The following is a 21,864-nucleotide window of genomic DNA, read 5'->3' as shown; positions in this document are numbered from 1 at the left end:
TTGTTATATATATTATTATTTATGCCTTGATATATATATTACTCAGACTATCTATTTGCACATTTGTTGAAGTTGCACTCACTGATTTGTTCACATTTGGTGTTGCCTAGCAGGACATCCATTCTCTCTGGATCTTTTAATTCCCTTGTGTTTGGTGATTCTCTAGGTATGCACTTCTATCACCTTAGTTAGGGGCTCTGTCAGGTGTTTACTTTATGGTTAGCTTTAGTGAGTAGCGCAGCACTATTTATCTCTCCATTTATTTTGTAGTGTTGTGGGAACGCAGTTTGGAGTTTGCAGACACTCTAAGTTCATCATATTAGGTTTGGCAGCACAAGAGGATTTTTTCTTTTTTTAACCCCTTCATTACACTCACCTCTCCAGTCAGCAGGCTGAGGATCTCCAGGGTGAGCTTCAATATCGTCTCATTCCGGGGAAATTCCTTCCTTACAATCTTCCTGAAAGTCTGCTGATTGTCCATCATGACGTCCTTGTAGAGATCCTTGTGTCCTTCTAAATACTCCCACTCCTCCATGGAGAAATAGACAGTGACACCCTGACACCTTATAGGAACCTGACACACACAATGATACAGTCACCATCCAGACACATCCCTTGTCTGTTACTGGAGAATGTCCCAGAATTCCCGGCACCGCTCACCTCTCCTGTCAGCAGCTCCATCATCTTCTTGGTGACTTCTAGAATCTTCTGCATGTTGTGTCTCTCAGGGTTTAGGGAGTCACATGGAGGCACTGTGATGGTCATATGATCACCTGACTTCAGAAGAGGAAATCTCTGTATTGAGGAACCAATAGGAATATCATGTTAGATTCCCAGAATCCTCCTCACCTCTCCGGTCAGGTCTGTGTATTATTAATAGAGATAAGAGTGATGTCATGTGACCTCCCAGAATCCTCCTCACCTCTCCGGTCAGGTCTGCATTTTATTAATAGAGATAATAGTGATGTCATGTGACCTCCCAGAATCCTCCTCACCTCTCCGGTCAGCAGGTAGATGATCTCCAGGGTGAGGTTTAGTATCTTCTCAGTCATGTGACTCCGGTCCTCCTCCATCCTCATTGGTGCCATCATGTGATCTATACAGGTCTCCTTGTAGACGGATAACTTTGGGAAATGAAAGTAAGAATGATTTGGATGGTATTGGTCACACAATAATAGGATGTGGATGTGAGGGGGGAATAGGAGGGTTGCTGGACATTGAAGAACTACTACCCCCAAGGGAAGACATTAGTCAGGACTGTTTAGTATTTGCTACATCTTGGATGTCCCGGAACCCGCTTGACCTACCGTATCAGAAATCCCCTTTTCTCTGTTGGGTTTGTTTGGTCTCTGAACTGGGTTTGATGAGTTTTAGATCTTCAAACAAGAAATTATAAATAACTCCTGAGAGACCCCTCAGCTCCTCTACTTCCCTCAGACCCCTCAGTATTTCCCTCCCTCTGACACCAATGATGGAACATATTCTTCATGGCCGGCTGGGGAATGTTTCCTTCCTCCTGAGCAGCAATGTAAGGGGCTCTATGCTCCATACTCCTGACCCCGGCACTCCATCATTGTGTTGGCTGCATAGTGTAATGATTGCCCATTGGCTGCCTGTGTAGTGTCATCATTGCCCTTTGTAGGCCATGTATGGTCAGGATGGTCCTTGTCTTGTCTATTTATTGTCAGTGCTGTTTGTTTAGAGGACCATATTACTAGAATTTATCTCCACAATGAGGAGAATGTTCCGGCCCCGGAAGTGGGGGAATGTTCTGCCCCTGAAGGGGTTCATCTGGGTTCCCACACTATATATGTGTGTATCATCATCTGCTGGAGATAAAAGATGTCACAGTGACTATGGAGGAAGAGGATGGACATGACTATGGAGGAAGAGGACGGACATGACTATGGAGGAAGAGGAAGGCCATAACGGGTGGGTTACTGGGTGTAAATAGAACATAACATCTTCTGATGACCTCCCATCCTATGCCCTTCTGACCCATGTACACTGCCCAACTATTCTTTTACGCTCTTCTGTTCACATCCCATCCTGTGCCCTGCTGGCCCCTGTACACTGCCCAACTGATTCCATTACACTCTTCTGCTGACCTCCCATCCTGTGCCCTGCTGACCCCTGTACACTGCCCAACTGATTCCTTTACACTCTTCTGCTGACCTCCCATCCTGTGCCCTACTGACCCCTGTACACTGCCCAACTGATTCCTTTACACTCTTCTGCTGACCTCCCATCCTGTGCCCTGCTGACCCCTTTACACTGCCCAACTGACTCCTTTACACTCTTCTGCTGACCTCCCATCCTGTGCCCTGCTGTCCCCTGTACACTGCCCAACATATTCCTTTACACTCTTCTGCTGACCTCCCATCCTGTGCCCTGCTGACCCCTGTACACTGCTCAACTGATTCCTTTACACTCTTCTGCTGACCTCCCATCCTGTGCCTTGCTGACTCATGAACACTGCCCAACTGATTCCTTTACACTCCTCTGGTTACCTTCCATCCTGTGCCCTGCTGACCCCTGTACACTGCCCAACCGATTCCTTTACACTGTTCTGCTGACCTCCCATCCTGTGCCCTGCTGACCCCTGTACACTGCCCAACTGATTCCATTACACTCTTCTGCTGACCTCCCATCCTGTGCCCTGCTGACCCCTGTACACTGCCCAACTGATTCCATTACACTCTTCTGCTGACCTCCCATCCTGTGCCCTGCTGACCCCTGTACACTGCCCAACTGATTCCTTTACACTCTTCTGCTGACCTCCCATCCTGTGCCCTACTGACCCCTGTACACTGCTCAACTGATTCCTTTACACTCTTCTGCTGACCTCCCATCCTGTGCCTTGCTGACCCATGAACACTGCCCAACTGATTCCTTTACACTCCTCTGGTTACCTTCCATCCTGTGCCCTGCTGACCCCTGTACACTGCCCAACCGATTCCTTTACACTGTTCTGCTGACCTCCCATCCTGTGCCCTGCTGACCCCTGTACACTGCCCAACTGATTCCTTTACACTCTTCTGCTGACCTCCCATCCTGTGCCCTGCTGACCCGTGAACACTGCCCAACTGATTCCTTTACACTCTTCTGCTGACCTCCCATGCTGTGCCCTGCTGACCCCTGTACACTGCCCATCTGATTCCTTTACACTCTTCTGCTGACCTCCCATCTTGTGCCCTGCTGACCCCTGTACACTGCTCAACTATTCATTTACACTCTTCTGCTGACCTCCCATCCTGTGCCCTGCTGACCCCTGTACACTGCCCAACCAATTCCTTTACACTCTTCTACTGACCTCCCATACTGTGCCCTGCTGACCCCTGTACACTATCCAACCGATTCCTTTACACTCTCCTGCCACCTTCTCATCCTGTGCCCTGCTGACCCCTGTACACTGCCCAACTGATTCCATTACAATCTTCTGCTGACCTCCCATCCTGTGCCCTGCTGACCCCTGTACACTGCCCAACTGATTCCATTACACTCTTCTGATGACCTCCCATCCTGTGCCCTGCTTACCCCTGTACACTGCCCAACCGATTCCTTTACACTCTTCTGCTGACCTCCCATCCTGTGCCCTGCTGACCCCTGTACACTGCCCAACTGACTCCTTTACACTCTTCTGCTGACCTCCCATGCTGTGCCCTGCTTACCCCTGTACACTGCCCTACTGATTCCTTTACACTCTTCTGCTGACCTCCCATCCTGTGCCCTGCTGACCCCTGTACACTGCCCAACTGATTCCTTTACACTCTTCTGCCGACCTCCCATCCTGTGCCCTGCTGACCCCTGTACATTGCCCTACTGATTCCTTTACACTCCTCTGGTTACCTTCCACCCTATGCCCTGCTGACCCCTGTACACTGCCCAACTGATTCCTTTACACTCTTCTGCTGACCTCCCATGCTGTGCCCTGCTGACCCCTGTACACTGCCCAACTGATTCCTTTACACTCTTCTGCCGACCTTCCATCCTGTGCCCTGCTGACCCATGAACACTGCCCATCTGATTCCTTTACACTCTTCTGCTGACCTCCCATCCTGTGCCCTGCTGACCCCTGTACACTGCCCAACTGATTCCTTTACACTCTTCTGCCGACCTCCCATCCTGTGCCCTGCTGACCCCTGTACATTGCCCTACTGATTCCTTTACACTCCTCTGGTTACCTTCCACCCTATGCCCTGCTGACCCCTGTACACTGTCCAACCGATTCCTTTACACTGTTCTGCTGACCTCCCATACTGTGCCCTGCTGACCCCTGTACACTGCCCAACTGATTCCTTTACACTCTTCTGCCGACCTCCCATCCTGTGCCCTGCTGACCCATGAACACTGCCCATCTGATTCCTTTACACTCTTCTGCTGACCTCCCATCCTGTGCCCTGCTGACCCCTGTACATTGCCCTACTGATTCCTTTACACTCCTCTGGTTACCTCCCATCCTGTGCCCTGCTGACCCCTGTACACTGCCCAACTGATTCCTTTACACTATTCTGCTGACCTCCCATCCTGTGCCTTGCTGACCCCTGTACACTGCCCATCTGATTCCTTTACACTTCTGCTGACCTCCCATGCTGTGCCCTGCGGACACCTGTACACTGCCCAACTATTCCTTTACACTCTTCTGCTGACCTCCCATCCTGAGCTCTGCTGACCCCTGTACACTGTCCATCTGATTCTTTTACACTCTTCTGCTGACCTCCCATCCTGTGCCCTGCTGACCCCTGTACACTGCCCAACTGATTCCTTTACACTCCTCTGCTGACCTCCCATCCTGTGCCCTGCTAACCCCTGTACACTGTCCATCTGATTCCTTTACACTCTTCTGCTGACCTCCCATGCTGTGTCCTTCTGACCCCTGTACACTGCTCAACTATTCATTTACACTCTTCTGCTGACCTCCCATCCTGTGCCCTGCTGACCCCTGTACACTGCCCAACTGATTCCTTTACATTCTTCTGCCGACCTCCCATCCTGTGCCCTGCTGACCCCTGTACACTGCCCAACTGATTCCTTTACATTCTTCTGCCGACCTCCCATCCTGAGCCCTGCTGACCCCTGTACACTGCCCAACCGATTCCTTTACACTCTTCTGCTGACCTCCCATCCTGAGCTCTGCTGACCCCTGTACACTGCTTTGCAAACTGCTGACCCTATCCTCCACCCCCTGACATTTTATAACTGCACCCCCACATCAGACTGGCTAGACCCGGCCCTGGTTTGTAAGGCTAAAAATACCTTGTTCCATGCGGTGGAACCCCTGTGTGTGTCTGTGTGTGATTTCTATTCTCTATTCCCAGAGCCCTGGATATTCTGCTTTCCCGAGGAAGACATTGAAACATTTTGTGAAGTTGTCCACCTTCTCAGCGAACTCTTCTAGTCTATGGAGGGGACCATACAGATCTACATACAAAGATCCGAACACACAACGATCGAATAACCCCAACAATACCAAATACTCACCAACTCCTAATCCTCTTCTCTTCTACATGACAGCTGGAGGGGGTTATGGGGGCCGAATCAGCCTCTCCCCGGTATAGGGAGGTGAGATGACTACAGGATTGTGCTAAAGGAACTGAAATCTGCTGACATTTCCTGTTATGGGAATTCCACAATAACAGCCGAGTCCTTATCACTGTCAGCAATGTGTATGTGTATATCCCTCCCCCTGTTCTACCGGCCAATCAGATACCACGAAGGACTATTTCCTCATCATTTCTGTTCTCTACAAACCCCGAAAGAGAAATCTACAACCCAGACACCTTCCCAGCCAGAAATCTTCATCTACAAATACATTTCTACTGAACCAGAGGAGCTTACACTCTAATGTTCCCTCCCTCACAGTCACATCAGTCTCTTTACCAGAGGAGCTTACACACTAATGTCCCCTCCCCCACAGTCACATCAGTCTCTGTACCAGAGGAGCTTACACACTAATGTCCCCTCCCCCACAGTCACATCAGTCTCTGTACCAGAGGAGCTTACACTCTAATGTCCCCTCCCCCGCAGTCACATCAGTCTGTGTACCAGAGGAGCTTACACTCTAATGTCCCCTCCCCCGCAGTCACATCAGTCTCTGTACCAGAGGAGCTTACACACTAATGTCCCCTCCCCCGCAGTCACATCAGTCTCTGTACCAGAGGAGCTTACACTCTAATGTTCCCTCCCCCGCAGTCACATCAGTCTCTGTACCAGAGGAGCTTACACTCTGCACCAGAGAGGTTGTGCTGCAGGTGCTCTCCCTCTCCAGACACTAGGGGGCCAGGCCTGCTCGCCTGGCCCCAGAAACATGGCCTCTTCTGGGCTAGGCTCAGACCATGCTCCCCCTGAGGGACCCAGCTTGCCTTCCCATACTTTACCAGCACCTGAAGACCTTGGCTGTGGCCCTAAAAGTGGGGAATCCCTCCCTGTCTTTAGAGAGCGGGTTGCTGATTATCTGGTGAGAATCGCAAAGGAGGAGGAAAAGTTGGTGAGTCTGAAAACTGACTACAAGAAAAAGAAAGTTCTCCATGACAAGTCATGGAGCAGCAAGAGGCAGAGCATGAAGCCGGAGATGAAGGGTTTGGAGGACGTCATGGAGCAGCAAGAGGCAGAGCATGAAGCCGGAGATGAAGGGTTTGGAGGACGTCATGGAGCAGCAAGAGGCAGAGCATGAAGCCGGAGATGAAGGGTTTGGAGGACGTCATGGAGCAGCAAGAGGCAGAGTCTGAAGCCGGAGATGAAGGGTTTGGAGGACGTCATGGAGCAGCGGCAGAGTCTGAAGCCGGAGATGAAGGGTTTGGAGGTCGCCATCAAGAAGCAGCAGAATCTGGTAAAGACGCTGAAGGAGAAGAGCGGAGCTTTCAGAGAAAAGTTCCGGAATGAGGAAAGGTTCAGGAAGATGAAGGGAGACTCCGGTAAGGATCCAGCATCGGCGGTGGCAGTACGGGTGGAGAGTGAGGAGGGGGTCCTGGATGCTGCCCCTGCTATCCCATCCACCTCAGGATCTGCTTCCCTGGAGGAAATGTCAGCCTCTGCTTCCCTCCCTCCACAGCAAGCTGGAGGAACAGCACAGGAGGTAGAGGAATATGGTGGAGGGCTGCTAAAGTACATTGAGGAATTGGAGTCTTCCCTAATTGGAAGAACTTTCCGCTTTTCTGAGGACTCTGAGGATGAAGATGACGGTGAGGACTCTGTACCTGGTCCTGTAAAGGAGAAAAAAACAGAAAAGCCGCGCTTTATTAAAAGTGACAGTTTGGACTCCAGTGTGGACAGCCATGTGCACTGCAGTGTTTTGGAGGGAAATCCTCCTGTGTGTGCACAGAGCTCTGCAGGGAAGATGGCTGCTGTGCCTGCAGGACTGCACTCTGCTGGGACTGAGGACTCTGATACCAGGAACCCTGTGACTGTGGACTCTGCTGGGGGGAAGGTAAAGGGGGGATCTGACACACTTGCTGGACAATCCCTGCTGATGGCTGCAAATGCAGCAGAAAATGGTGGGAGGGAAATTGTCAGCAGCACTCTGAAAGGGGTTGCTGAAACCCAGGGGAGAGTGACCAGGAGTGGAAGGCTTTTGCCTAAGAGGAGTATGTTGGGGGAGGGGGAGACAGGAGCATCTGGTGTGAGTGGGTCTGCTGGGAGTAGTAGTGCCACGAGTGAAAGGAAACATATGGATGATAAGAGTGCTTGCAATGCTGGAAAGGGGAATGCCTGTGTGTTGGTGGATGGAGGGACTGCTGCTGCCTCTGATGGTGGTCTGCAGAGCGGGGGCTCTGAGGTTCCTGCAACCAATGGGCGGGGTGCAGCTTTAAGGTCCACTACATCTAATGCTGCACATAAGACCTATGCTGGGGCTCTGGCTGGGAGGAGGGGGTCACATCATGTTGTCAGCTCTGGGGGGAGGTCTGCTGCAGGTCTGCCATCTGCACCCCTGTCCTTCAGGAGGAGGAATTTGGTGCAGCTCAGATGGGAGGGTGGGGGTGCTCCCCCGGTCAGGATGTCGGTGGTGGACAGGATTTTGGAGATGGGGTTTAGGGCGGATGACATCTTCGCCTTGATCAGCCCTGTAGGATCCTATGAATATGATCTGTCCTTTGTGCGCCCCGAGTCTCTGGATATATTCTGGGAGAAGTATGAACACATGTATAAGGGTCTGCCGGAGTGGAGGGGACTCGTCCCAAAGGTGGTCTCACGCCAACCTCTAGTGAAGACGGTCACCATTCTAGTACGGAATGAGTCCATTCCTTCGGCTGACTTGGCTGTCTGGCTGAGGAGATTTGGGGAGCTACTTGCACCCCTGAAGAAGATTGTGGATGAGAGAGGGATATGGACTGGTGGGTGGTCGGTGCAGATGAGGTTGTATGTGTGTGGGAATGTGGTCCAGCATCTGCCCTCCTCAGCCTTCATTGGGAAGGATAGGATTGTGGTGTTCTACCCTGGACAGCCCAAGCTCTGCAATAAGTGCGGTTCTCGGGGTCACTTCGCCTCCTCATGTCCAGAGATGAAGTGCTCTCTATGTCAGGATCTGGGGCATCTGGTTTTCGGGGTCACTTCGCCTCCTCATGTCCAGAGATGAAGTGCTCCCTATGTCAGGATCTGGGGCACCTGGCTAAGGATTGTAATATCATCAGGTGCAATCTGTGTGATAAGGTTGGCCATTCGTACAACCGGTGCCCTGAGGCCATGCACAACCAGTCAGCTTTGGTGGAAGAGTTTTTTCGTCTGGACATGGAGGAGGCAGAGGAGAGGGAGGCTGTGCCAGGGGTCCCCAATGTCTCTGTCCCTGTGGTCCCAGTGTCTGATGGTCCCTCTAATGTGTCATCTCCTTGTGTTGTGCCCCCTGAGTCAGTGTCTGTGGATGTTGTGTCTGATCCTCCTGTGTCAGTTTCCCCAGAGGTAGTGGGGGCTGTGGAGGGAACTGGACCAATGTGTATGGTTGCACCGACCCCCCCTCCCCGGCGTCGGAGGGTCAGAGCGCGTGAGGCGCTGGGGGGTGGAGTGAATGATGGTGGGGGTGTTGGGGTGAAGGTTGGGGGGACTGCTGTGGTGAGTGGAGAGAGTGGGGTGGATGATGTTGTTGGTGATGGTGGAAGGGAAGGGGAGGGGGCTTTGCGGGCCGGTTTATTAAATGATGATATGGAGTGGTTGGAGGCAAAAAGGAAGTCTGGGAAGAAGAAGCGGAAGAAGGATGTGCCTGTACCTGACCCTGGGAGGGTGGAGGTGTCAAACACATTTGAAGTGTTATCTGAGGTGGAGGATGAGGGATCCTCAAGTGATGAGTCTGTGGTTTCCATGGAGGAGGAATCACAGAGGACTATGAAGCGTGTAGGGTCTCCAAGTAGGGAGGGGGGTAAGCAGGCTAAGAAACGGGTACCTCGATCATCCTGATGGCGGTTCCCACTCCTTTGAAGGTGGCGACCATTAATGTCTCCAGCATAAAATCAGTAAGCGCTCGTAACATGGCCTTATTTTTGCTCAGCAGGTTTGATGTTGACATTTTCTTTTTGCAGGAGACCAGGTTGTCCAGTTTGGGGGATGTCCATATGGCGAAGAAGGAGTGGAGGCGCGGCCCCTCCTTCTGGTCTCTTGCGGCCGAGCCTTACACTGGAGTTGAGGTACTTTTTTCCGGCATGGTAACCTGTCGGCGGATTATTGAGGTAGAAATGGGGAGATGCATGGTCTTAGACGTCTCCATGGGGGGGCAGGACCTGCGCCTGATTAACATCTATGGGCCCCAGACAAAATGGGACAGGAAATGCCTCTTCATGAAGATCAAGCCTTTCCTTTTTACAGCCCAGCAAGTTGTCTTCGGTGGTGACTTTAACACCGTCACTAGGACTAAGGACAGGAGAGGGACCGGAGTCAGGCTGGACTGTGACGGGTTTTTTTTAAACAAAATAGCTAGAGAGGCAGGTCTGGTTGATGTACACATTCATTGCTGCCCAGACGACACGGGATTCACTTTTCAGAGAGGTTCCAGTCAGAGTAGAATAGATAGGTTTTTTTTAAAGGGGAACTCTGCCTTCTCGGCACCAGTGTGTCAGGCGGTAGAGTTTTCCGATCACTGTATTCTGTCTGTGACTCTGAGTGGCCCCGATACACCACCTAAGGGGAGGGGTACCTGGAAGCTGAATTCGGCACTCCTGGACGATGAGAAGGTGAGTCAATCCTTTGAGGATTTTTTTCAGGCAGAGGTATCAATCATGGACTTTTGCAGCAGTAAGTCCGAGTGGTGGGAGCTTACAAAACGAAGGATCGTTGGGTTTTTCAAGGCCATAGGAAGGAATAAACAGCTTGATAAGTATGTCACCTACCAGCGTCTGCGGAGGAAGCTCGATCGGCTTGTCTCGAATAATGGAGATCCAGAAGCGATCTCTGAGGTCAAACTCTTGCTCAGGCAGTGTCAATATGACAGGCATGCCTCTTTGGTTCTGGAAAGGGATTATGGGAAATATCACTCGCCCGACCCTTACCAGAACTGCAAACAAGGTAGAGCAGTTAAGTCAGTTGTAGGCCTGGTTGACAGTACGGGTTCCCTGACAAAGTCCAAGTCAGGGATCCTGGAAACCTCCAGGTCATATTATGCTGACCTCCTGGGTAGGAGGGACCTCGATCGGGCGAGCATGTCGGGTTTTCTGGACTCTACTCCAGGACTGGGAAATGGCAGTTCTCTTGTGAGTTTGACAGAGGACATCACGGCAGATGAGGTGGTGAAAGCTATTGATCAGCTTGCCATGAAGAAGTCGCCTGGGCCAGACGGATTGACAGCCGAGTTTTATAAGCACTTTAAGGTGACTCTGGCCCCATATTTGGTGGAGGTGTTTAATGGCTGTCTGAGAGAGGGTTCGCTCTCTCCCTCCATGCGACAATCTGCAGTGATTCTTCTGTCAAAGGGTAAGGATTCCTCGAGAATTGAGAATTGGCGGCCCATTAGCCTTCTCAATGTTGATAGGAAGATATTGGCAAAAATTATTTTCTGGCGTTTATCGTCTGTTGCGGGCAATTTACTTTCTCGCCATCAGCACTGTTCGGTTCAGGGAAGAAGCACTTTTTCAGCGGTGTTAGCTGTCCGGGAGGCCCTGGAGCAGTGCAGGGCTGCAGGCTCGGGAAAGTTCCTGCTGGCATTGGATCAGGCCAAAGCTTTTGATCGAGTCAATCATGAGTATCTATGGCTGCTTCTTGGCAAGTATGGCCTGGAGGGGGGCTTTATCGATTGGCTAAAGACCTTATACAGAGGGGCTGAAAGCTTCATGCTTGTGAATGGTTGGATTGGACGACCCTTTGGGGTTGGCTCAGGTGTGCGTCAGGGATGTCCTTTGAGTCCTCTGCTATATGCGTTTGTAATCGATCCCTTCATTCGGAGGTTAGAGAGCGGACCGTTGTGTGGAGTTCCTTTGGGCATTCCTGGGGTGCCCCCTCTGAGGGTCGTGGCCTATGCTGATGACGTGTCTGTTTTCATCTCCGGGACGCAGGAGGCAGAGGAGGTGGTCTCGGTGATGGAACAGTATGCTGAGGCATCTGGCTCAAAGATCAATCAGGATAAGAGTGAGGTTTTCTGGATGGGAGAGGAAGGCGAAGGCTTTACCCTTCCGGACGCCTTCCCAGAGCCCCAGCAGGAAATTAAAGTTTTAGGCATCAGATTTGGTCCCGGTGATTACGGCCTTGCAAATTGGGTAAGCAGGCTACAAGATGCCGATGCCAAGGTGGCCAGCTGGAAGGATTGGAAACTCTCTTACAGGGAAAGGATTGACCTGATTAAAACTTACCTGATCCCGGTATTTCTGTATGTCAGCTTTGTCTGTGTTTTGCCAGTGTCTCTCTATGCGAGGATCTACAGTTGTTTCTTCCAGCTGTTATGGGGGCACAAACTGAACCTCATTAAGAGGTCTGTAACCTACCTTCCCAGGCGGATGGGTGGCCTAGGTATGGTCAACCCGGTGGTTTTCTTTTCTCTGATGTTTTTGAAACATAATTTTGGTAGCATGCTGGCAGAGGAACCGCCTGGGTGGGTTGGTATTTTTCAGTCCTGGTTTAGGCCTTTTCTACGGAGCTGGGAGAATGGTGGGCCAGTGAAAAGCCTGAGGGTCCAACATGGTAAGCTCCCGGCTTATGTTGCCCCGTGTCTGAAAATGCTTCGGCAATGGCGAGTGACGGCGGAGGAAATTAAATCTCTTCCTAGGAAGGCCCTGGAGAGGAGGGTTGTTGAATCTGCCTTTAGCGAGCCATTGGCCTTGAGGGATTGCCCAGGCCCGGTTATGAGGGCGGGTCTGCGTTTGATGAATCTGGAGAGAATCCCTTTAAAGTTTCAGGATTTGGCCTGGCTCTCGTTCCATGGCAGACTCTATGTGAAGGGCAACCTGAAGCATCGCTCTGCGGAGAACCGTGGTTGTCCAAGAGTGGAGTGTGGTGGAGTGGAGGAGACGATGGACCATTTCTTGCTTCAGTGCCCCTTCAATATAAATGTCTACAAGCGAGTGGGTGGGGCTCTGGGGATCCCTTTCCTTTCCCGCTTGAGTTACGCGGAGTGGTCTTACGGTGCCTTTCAAACTCACTGGGACTTTGATTTTGAGACACTTTTTCTAGTTAGCTTAGTAGTCCGTTACTACACGTGGAATGCACGGTGTCAGGTTTCCATTCGCAAAAAAGTCCTTCCTGTCGAGGTGGTGGTGAACAACATTCTGGGTGAGGTTGGGAAGATTCGGGGTCTTGAGAAGGACAGGTGGCGGCCGGGAGCCTGGACAAAGGCGTGGAGGAATGTCAGGTCCCTGTAGCTGCTGTCTGTCAGTCTCTGGGGGCGTGGCTTCTCTTTCTGTCCTTTCACGTCCCCTAGTTTTTGTAACATCAGATTTTTGAAGAAAGGCTGCATGCATGGGATCGATGTGTGGGATCAATGTATGGGATCCATGTGTGGGATCAATGTATGGGATCAATGTATGGGATGAATGTGTGGGATCAATGTGTGGGATCGATGTATGGGGTGAATGTTTAATCGTTTCTTAGCCTGAGGGGTGTTTAGGTGACGGTCAGGTTTTGTTATTTTGCTGAAGTAAGCTGTTTTTTTTTAATTTATACATATTTTATTCTGTATATATGTAAATATGATTTTTTATGATGTTTTTTGTTTGCAAGATTTTATTAAACAAAAAATTTACACTCTAATGTCCCCTCCCCCACAGCCCCATCAGTCTCTGTACCAGAGGAGCTTACACTCTAATATCCCCTCCCCCACAGTCACATTGGTCTCTGTACTAGAAGAGCTTACACTCTAATGTCCCCTCCCCTACAGTCCCATCAGTCTCTGTACCAGAGGAGCTTACACTCTAATGTCCCCTCCCCCACAGTCACATCAATCTCTGTACCAGAGGAGCTTACACTCTAATGTCCCCTCCCCCACAGTCACATCAATCTCTGTACCAGAGGATCTTACACTCTAATGTGCCCTCCCCCACAGTCACATCAGTCTCTGTACCAGAGGAGCTTACACTCTAATGTCCCCTCCCCCACAGTCACATTGGTCTCTGTACTAGAAGAGCTTACACTCTAATGTCCCCTCCCCTACAGTCCCATCAGTCTCTGTACCAGAGGAGCTTACACTCTAATGTCCCCTCCCCCACAGTCACATCAATCTCTGTACCAGAGGAGCTTACACTCTAATGTCCCCTCCCCCACAGTCACATCAATCTCTGTACCAGAGGATCTTACACTCTAATGTGCCCTCGCCCACGGTCACATCAGTCTCTGTACCGGAGGAGCTTACACTCTAATGTCCCCTCCCCCACAGTCACATCAGTCTCTGCACCAGAGGAGCCTACACTGCTTTGTCCCCTCCCCCACAATCACATCAGTTTCTGTAATGGAGAAGCTGACACTCTAATGTCCCCTCCCCCACAGTCCCATCAGTCTCTGTAACAGAGAAGCTTACACTCTAATGCCTCCTTCCCCACAATCACATCAGTCTCTGTAACAGAGAAGCCGACACTCTAATTTCCCCTCCCCCACAGTCACATCGGTCTCTGTACCAGAGGAGCTTACACTCTAATGTCCCCTCCCCCACAGTCACATCAGTCTCTGTATCAGAGGAGCTGACACTCTAATGTCCCCTCCCCCACAGTCACATCAGTCTCTGTATCAGAGGAGCTTACACTCTAATGTCCCCTCCCCCACAATCACATCTGTCTCTGTAGTGACTTTTGGACTATTTATTAAGGAAAATGATATTATCCCATAAAGGAAATTCTAAGCTGACTCTTATGGGTTAAAATAGTTGATGAACTTCAGGTGACCTTCCAGGAAGCCACCATAAACCATGAGTGGAGGAGATCTGTGTGACATACAATGGGGACCAAATCCACTATGTGAGGCCTGCAGATGATCAAACACAAGATACCGTACAATGACAATGGTGGGACTGAACCTTAGTGACTCTGGTTCTCACAGGACCTCACAGATGATCAAACACAAGATACCGTACAATGACAATGGTGGACTGAACCTTAGTGACTCTGGTTCTCACAGGACCTCGCAGATGATCAAACACAAAATACCGTACAATGACAATGGTGGGACTGAACCTTAGTGACTCTGGTTCTCACAAGACCTCGCAGATGATCAAACACAAGATACCGTACAATGACAATGGTGGGACTGAACCTTAGTGACTCTGGTTCTCACAAGATCTTGCAGATGATCAAACACAAAATACCGTACAATGACAATGGTGGACTGAACCTTAGTGACTGGTTCTCACAGGACCTCGCAGATGACCAAACACAAGATACCGTACAATGACAATGGTGGGACTGAACCTTCATGACTCTGGTTCTCACAAGACCTCGCAGATGTGTGTTATCTAAACAAGCACCATTGTCTATGGGAAGCCAGGAGATACCTGGATTAAAGTCAATTGTAGGTCTCCAGGAAACTCAATTATAGTGAGTCAAACTTCTCACTAATCTCCATCTGGATGTGTTCTCTAATGATCACACAATAGTTCTAGTACCTAGAGGCTTCCTATGTCATCTCTCCTGGAACTTTGCACTCAGCTTCAAGAGGAAAGACTTGCTTCATTTAATTACAAAAAAATTACAAAATAAGTGTGGCATATATCTAAACTGAAATATTATCCCAGGTATATACCCACACACCAAGATCCGGTTACCAAAGATGGGTCCTGCATATCACTCAACTGAAGATCATGAAGTCATAGAATTGAAGTTTTTGGAAAATGACAAAAAAATTTATTTTACATAAAATTGTCATTTAAATGATTTACTGCTCACACATGCCATGGATATATGTGGAATTACACTCCAAAATTACATTACAGTACATTCTGCTACTTCTCCCGAGTATGGGGGTACCACATGTGAGAGACGTTTTGGCAGTCTAGCCAAGTACAGGACCCCAGAATCCAATAAGCACCTTCAGGCTTTTAAAGGGCTTTATTTCCTCATTACACTTCCAGACTACCTATCACAGTTTTGGAGGCCCTGAAATGCCAGGATATCACCTAACCCCCCCAAATGACCCCTTTTTGGAAAGTAGACACCCCAAGGAATTTAATAAGAAGCATGGTGAGTATTTTGCAGATCTCATTTGTTGCCACAAGTTTTTATAAAATGAAGAAAAAAAACAAAAACATATTATTTCTTTTCTTTTTGAATATTTCAATACCTTGTGAAAAACATGAGATCTGAAAAATACTCACCATGCCTCTTTTTAAATTCCTTGGGGTGTCTACTTTCCAAAAAGGGTTCATTTGGGGTTGGGGGGTTTGGTGCTATCCTGGCATTTCAGGGCCTCCAAAACTGTGATAGGTAGTGAGGAAGTGTAATGAGGAAGTTACGCACCTTCAGGCTTTCAAAGTGGTCATTGGATTTCAGGCTCCTGTATGTGGCTAGGCTCCCAAAATGTCTATACATATAATTCCACATATGCCCATGGCTCATGCCAGAAATATATCACTGAAATGACAACTTTGTGTAAAACAATATATATATTTTTGTCATTTTCCAAAAAGTAGTGGAACAAAAAAAGCCTTCCATGAACTCAATATATCTCTCAGCAGATAGCTTAGGGTGTCTACTTTCTGAAAAGGGGTCATTTGGGGGTGTTTGTACTGTCTTGGTATTTGGGGGTGTTTGTACTGTCCTGGTATTTGGGGGTGTTTGTACTATCCTGGTATTTGGGGGTGTTTGTACTGTCCTGGTATTTGGGGGTGTTTGTACTGTCCTGGTATTTGGGGGTGTTTGTACTGTCCTGGTATTTGGGGGTGTTTGTACTATCCTGGTATTTGGGGGTGTTTGTACTGTCCTGGTATTTGGGGGTGTTTGTACTGTCCTGGTATTTGGGGGTGTTTGTACTGTCCTGGTATTTGGGGGTGTTTGTACTATCCTGGTATTTGGGGGTGTTTGTACTATCCTGGTATTTGGGGGTGTTTGTACTATCCTGGTATTTGGGGGTGTTTGTACTGTCCTGGTATTTGGGGGTGTTTGTACTGTCCTGGTATTTGGGGGTGTTTGTACTATCCTGGTATTTGGGGGTGTTTGTACTGTCCTGGTATTTGGGGGTGTTTGTACTATCCTGGTATTTGGGGGTGTTTGTACTATCCTGGTATTTTAGCACCTCAGGAAATGTGATGGGCAGTCAGAAAGTAAAGCTGTGTAAATTCCATTATCTATCCCATAGATTGTAGACTCTATAACTATCAATATACACTGATTGGGATTTTTTTACCAAATAATGGAGCAGAATACATTTTGGCCTAAATGTATAACGAACTTTGAGTTTACTATATATTTTTTATAGCCAAAAGTAAAAAATATCCTTTTTCTTCAAAAAGTTTGGCCTTTTCTTGTTTATGGTGTGAAAAATAAAAATCGCACAGGTGATCAAATACCAATGAAAGAAAGCTCTATTTGTATGAAAAAAAGGACGTAGATTTAATTTGGGTGCAGCATTGCATGACCGCGCAATTGTCAGTTGAAATAGTGCAGCGCCGAACAGCATAAACAGGACGGGGGGTAAATCCTCAGGATGTCCAGTGGTTAAATATATTTTAAAAATATTCTTCCAAAATGTATTGAAATACTACAATGTTGGTCATATGCAATATATTTCTAAAGATATTTCAATAAATATATATATATTGTATGTTGAAATGCATTTGTATTACAAAATATAGGAAACATATTTTTAAAAATACATTTACATATATACTGTATGCCTTTGTAAATACATTTAATCTACATTTTTGGAATGCATTTACAAATATATGTAAAAATATATGTTAAAGTTACTTTTTTATATGTTAAAAAAAATCTGAAGAATACATTTTAAAAATATATATTTTTAAAGATATTTTTAATATATTTTGGAATATATAAAAAACTCATTTTAACATGCAGCATATATATACGGCCAAAATTGTAGTATTTCAAATATATGTCAAAATATTGGGAAGAATATTTTTAGAATATATTTAAAATATATCTTCCTTCCATGTGGGTATAAAGTCTTTAGCTGTTAATCTTCCCTTCATATACAGATTAATACCTGCTGGAGGGATTTCTGATTTTTTGACCAAACATCTAATCATGAAAATGTTAATTGCTGAAATGGACAATTGTTTCCCACCCTGGTCACCCAGGACAGGACAGTATACTATTCTCCATTGGACCCATTACCATTTCTCTCATTACAGTCACACAGATACAGTTTCCTTTTAAATAGAATTAGCACCAGAATAGTCCCCATAGTCTATCACTCTTCAGGAATTCCCTTTTAATATGTAAATGGACTTGTCCCCAGTCTATGCATGGATATTCAGGAATGTGTGTGTATACGTTACCTTTGCATGTACTCTTATTTCTTATAAAATGTGTTCCTGTTTATTCATTTTTTTCTTTTTTCTTATTTATTTCCATTACTTATATAGCGTCATCAATTTACGCAGCTCTTTACATATATATTGTACATTCACATCAGTCCCTAACCCTCAAGGGACGTACAATCTCAAGTCCTTAACTTACATTCATACTATATTAGGGCCAATTTTAGACAGGATTCAATTAACTTGCCAGCATGTCTTTGGAGTGTGGGAGGAAACCGGAGTCCCAGAGGAAACCCATGCAGGCACAGGGAGAACATGCAAACTCCAGGCAGGTGATGCTGTGGTTGGGATTTGAACCAATGATCCTTGTGCTGCCAGGCAGAAGTGCTAACCATTTAGCCACTGTGCAAATATTTTTATTAAATGCAACAAAAAAAAAAAAAAATGAAAATACCATTAAAAATTGTTCCTATTTATTCATTTTTCTTTTTTTTATTAAATGCAACAAAAATGAATGTGTATGTACTCTCTATTTTTTTTCAAATTCTTTATTTATAGAGACAATTCCACACTCACAGAGCAGTTCAGTATTTCCAGAGTACACAGATTAGAAATGGGTAACATCCCCTATGCAGAAAAGTCATCTTGCAAAATACAGTCAAAGGTATAAACTTTAACACTGTACTCTTTATTTTTAATAAAATGTGTTCCTATTTGTTCATTTTTCTTTGTTTTTTACTGAATGCAACAAAAAATACACTGTCAGTTTTTTTTTTACATCTGTGCAGCATTGTGCAGATTTCCCTTCACTTCTTGTGTCAGCCAAACAGGAAGTGAGAGAAAATTCTTCCAAATTAAGGAAGTTCCTTGGTGACCACCAGAACCAGCGTCCCCATTGGAAGATTTCTCTTCTATTACTTTTCTGGGGACAACCCAAAGTGTGGGATTTTTTTTATGTTCACAATGAAAACAGGACAAATAGAGACAGTGAATCTCCCTAATGGGGACACAGACAGTAACCGCAATTTCTATTGGGCATAGCTATCATATACACATGATTTTGTGCAGGGAGTCCGCCCTGTGGCAGTATTTCTATTATAGGGCGGACCTAAAGTGGTTAAGGAAAGCTGTATTTCTATTTATTGACATTTTTGCACATTTATATGAGTATGTTTAGGTGTGGGCAGCGTTGTTTTAGTTGAATTCACTGATAAGTTGGTTTATTGATTGTTGATCACCTTTTTTAGCTGCTTGTGGGAATACTTTGTATTATTTGTGCTCCTCTTCACTAGTGTACCTTTCCAGTTCCTGTGTTTATAAATATGGACACAGAATGATCTCTGATTCTGTACAGGTGATCAGCAGGTCCAGGTGATCAGCAGGTCCAGGCCAGAAATCATTGTCCTGGACCTGATAATCGGCTTGTGCTGTAATGAATGACAGCACAGTCAGGGCGGTGGGCTCACACGTGTACATGTACTGTATGTGATCTGGAACAGAGGGACTGCCCTGCCGCAGTATAAGTGTGGTGGTCGGTCCTGAACTGGTTAAAGTCAGATTGTTTGCTGATGATCTTTTACTTACTTTGGTCCAACCCAACACCTCCCTGCCAGTCCTGTTCTCTGTACTCCATACATTTCCCTTTCCTCTGTAAAACAGAATGATAGATTCCTTGGCCCACCTCCTACCTGGATTATTTGGGCATTCATCTCCCTCGCTCGTACAACACACTCCATGAGGCCAACTACATCCCCACTTTCAGATACTTGAGAGTCCTACTTCTGTCCTGGACTCATCTTCACCTCTCCTGGATAGGGAGGATCAGTGATGGAAAATTGGCAATTTTACCAAAACTCCTTTACTTATCCTGTACTCTTCCCCATCCCCACCCCCACCGATCCCCATCTCCTCCTATACTCTGAAATCTTTTTAAAATCAGGTCTTGTGATTCAACTGAGCAGCCAAAGGGCCACGAATCCCAAGACATGCTATGTATATACATAAGGAACAAGGAGGTTTGGGTGTTCCAAATGTTACTAAATATTTCTTGGTGCCCAGATTACCCCACTAACCCCCCTTTACACCACAATACATGGCTCCTTATGGGCTGACTTAGAAGCATTGCTCTGTTCTCAAACTTCTCACCATTCACTCCCATGGAGTCCTCCTAAATCCAGACCTACGTCTATCAGCCTCTTGATGGGTCACACACTCTGCACCAGGAACTCTGATAAATATTCCAGCAACTTCATATCCCCTCACTTGCCTCTCTGTCCTCTTTTGGGTGATCCTAAAACGGTTACAAACGTTACTAATCTGCGCTCTCCCCGGAACCCTTGGTACATCTTAATGCATTTGCAGCCCCCAGGCCTCACAAGTTCCCAATATAAATTGTCACACATTCCATACCCTGGACTTTGTCTGCCCTTGTACTACATAGCTGGGGGGAGATCTAGAGGCGATTGTCCAATCAGATTGTATAGGAAGGTATTATAATGAGGGAGGTGTGGTCCCAAGCAGTGAACACGCCCTGTCACACCCCCTTCTGTGATGCAACAAGGAAGTGAAGGCTTCTGGGATGTGGCCTACAGGAAGTGAATGCTAAGATATCATGGACAGGAAATGATGCAATCTGAAAATCCGTTCCAACGATCCAATAAACTGACAGACAAGTGATGGTCCTGTGGATGAGGGGAGAGGAAAGCCCATCGGGACGGCCGGGCCAGAGACGGCATCAGAGAACGCTTCTGTGTATTATGGGAGGGAAATTCTGCCCAAAAAGGGGAACTTCTCCTTCAAGTATGGACCAAACTGGTCACGTCTGGGTGAATGACGGCTCATTCAGTCAACAATTTATAGACTCAGCCAATCACAGGGCAGGACTCCATTGTTATTCTTCTCCTGCCATCAATGGGCAACCTGGTCCCACACTTCATCCATGGCTTTGGGGACCTCTGATCTCCTTATGAACTGTTCCTTCCATGATGAAGATCAGCCATGGAGTATATCTGAGGTGTATATCAGGGTGTGCTTCTTCCCCACATGAGAGCTGGGATGTCCAGCAACATTCATCTAGAAAACATTTCCCGCACTCAAGGCACTAATACACCTCCAGGGTTGTGTGGGACCCCTGATGTACAGGAAGGCAGGACTTCAGTGAGGAACATTTCCCTCACTCAGGAGAAGAAAGTGGCTTCTCCTCTGTGTGAGATTTCGTATGCCTAGAAAGATTGAAGCTCCTTGAAAAACATTTCTCAAACTCATGATAGGAATACGGCTTCTCCCCCGTGTGACATCTCTGATGTTTGTAAAGACTAGACTTGTCTGAAAAACATTTCCCGCACTCAGGACAGGAATAAGGCTTCTCCCCTGTGTGAGATCTCTGATGTACATAAAGACTAGACTTCTGTGTAAAACAGTTCCCACACTCAGGACAGGAAAATGGCTTTTCACCCGTGTGAGATCTCTGATGTCTGGAAAGAACGGACTTCTCTGAAAAGCATTTCCAGCACTGAGGACAGGAATACGGCTTCTCCCCCGTGTGATATCTCTGATGGCTGTAAAGACTGGATTTATGTGAAAAACATTTCCCACACTCAGAACAGGAATATGGCTTTTCCCCCGTGTGAGATCTCTGATGTGTGTAAAGATGGGACTTCTGTGAAAAACATTTCCCGCACTCATGACAGGAATTTATTTTTTCTCCTGTGTGCAGCTTTTGATGTATGACAAGATGTGATTTTGATACAAAACATTTCCCGCACTCAGCACAGGAATATGGCTTCTCACCTGTGTGAGATCTTTCATGCCTATTAAGTCTGGATTTATAACGGAATCCTTTCCCGCACTCAGTACAGGAGAAGCTCTTCCCTGTTGGAAGGCTGGCCTGGTCCCGCACAGTCTGAGGTTCCTCAGGATACGAGGAATCCGATGGTCCATCTACACTGGGTGGTGCCGGATGGACATTGGAGGGAGCCGGGTTTTCTCCTGGACTATACTGTGTGATGTCCTCATTTTCTACTTTCCAGTCTGGAGAC

At 47.3% G+C, this 21,864-nt stretch overlaps 2 protein-coding genes across 2 annotated transcripts in view; both read right to left on the bottom strand.

The window, feature by feature from the left end:
- Nucleotides 1-319: 319 nt before the first annotated feature.
- LOC149460593 (oocyte zinc finger protein XlCOF7.2-like) lies at nt 320-753 on the bottom strand. Its single transcript, XM_089679451.1, has 2 exons — nt 661-753; nt 320-574 (listed from the first exon to the last, which is right to left on the bottom strand). The coding sequence occupies exons 1-2, from the start codon at nt 712-714 to the stop codon at nt 320-322; spliced, it is 309 nt and encodes a 102-aa protein (XP_089535577.1). The 5' UTR covers nt 715-753.
- A 17,537-nt stretch (nt 754-18,290) lies between these two features.
- Nucleotides 18,291-21,864, bottom strand: part of LOC149460589 (uncharacterized) — a 67,350-nt gene continuing 63,776 nt past the window's right edge. The window contains exon 3 of the mRNA XM_089679432.1: nt 18,291-21,611. Within this exon, the coding sequence (XP_089535558.1) occupies nt 21,000-21,611 (612 nt within the window). The 3' untranslated portion in view covers nt 18,291-20,999. The remainder of the gene's footprint in view (nt 21,612-21,864) is intronic.

The sequence above is a fragment of the Staurois parvus genome, unplaced genomic scaffold (genome assembly GCF_062004578.1).
Source record: "Staurois parvus isolate SC_StPar_1 unplaced genomic scaffold, SC_StPar_1.0 ptg000224l, whole genome shotgun sequence".
Lineage (NCBI taxonomy): Eukaryota > Metazoa > Chordata > Amphibia > Anura > Ranidae > Staurois > Staurois parvus.
This window is presented reverse-complemented; position numbering and strand designations above follow the sequence as displayed.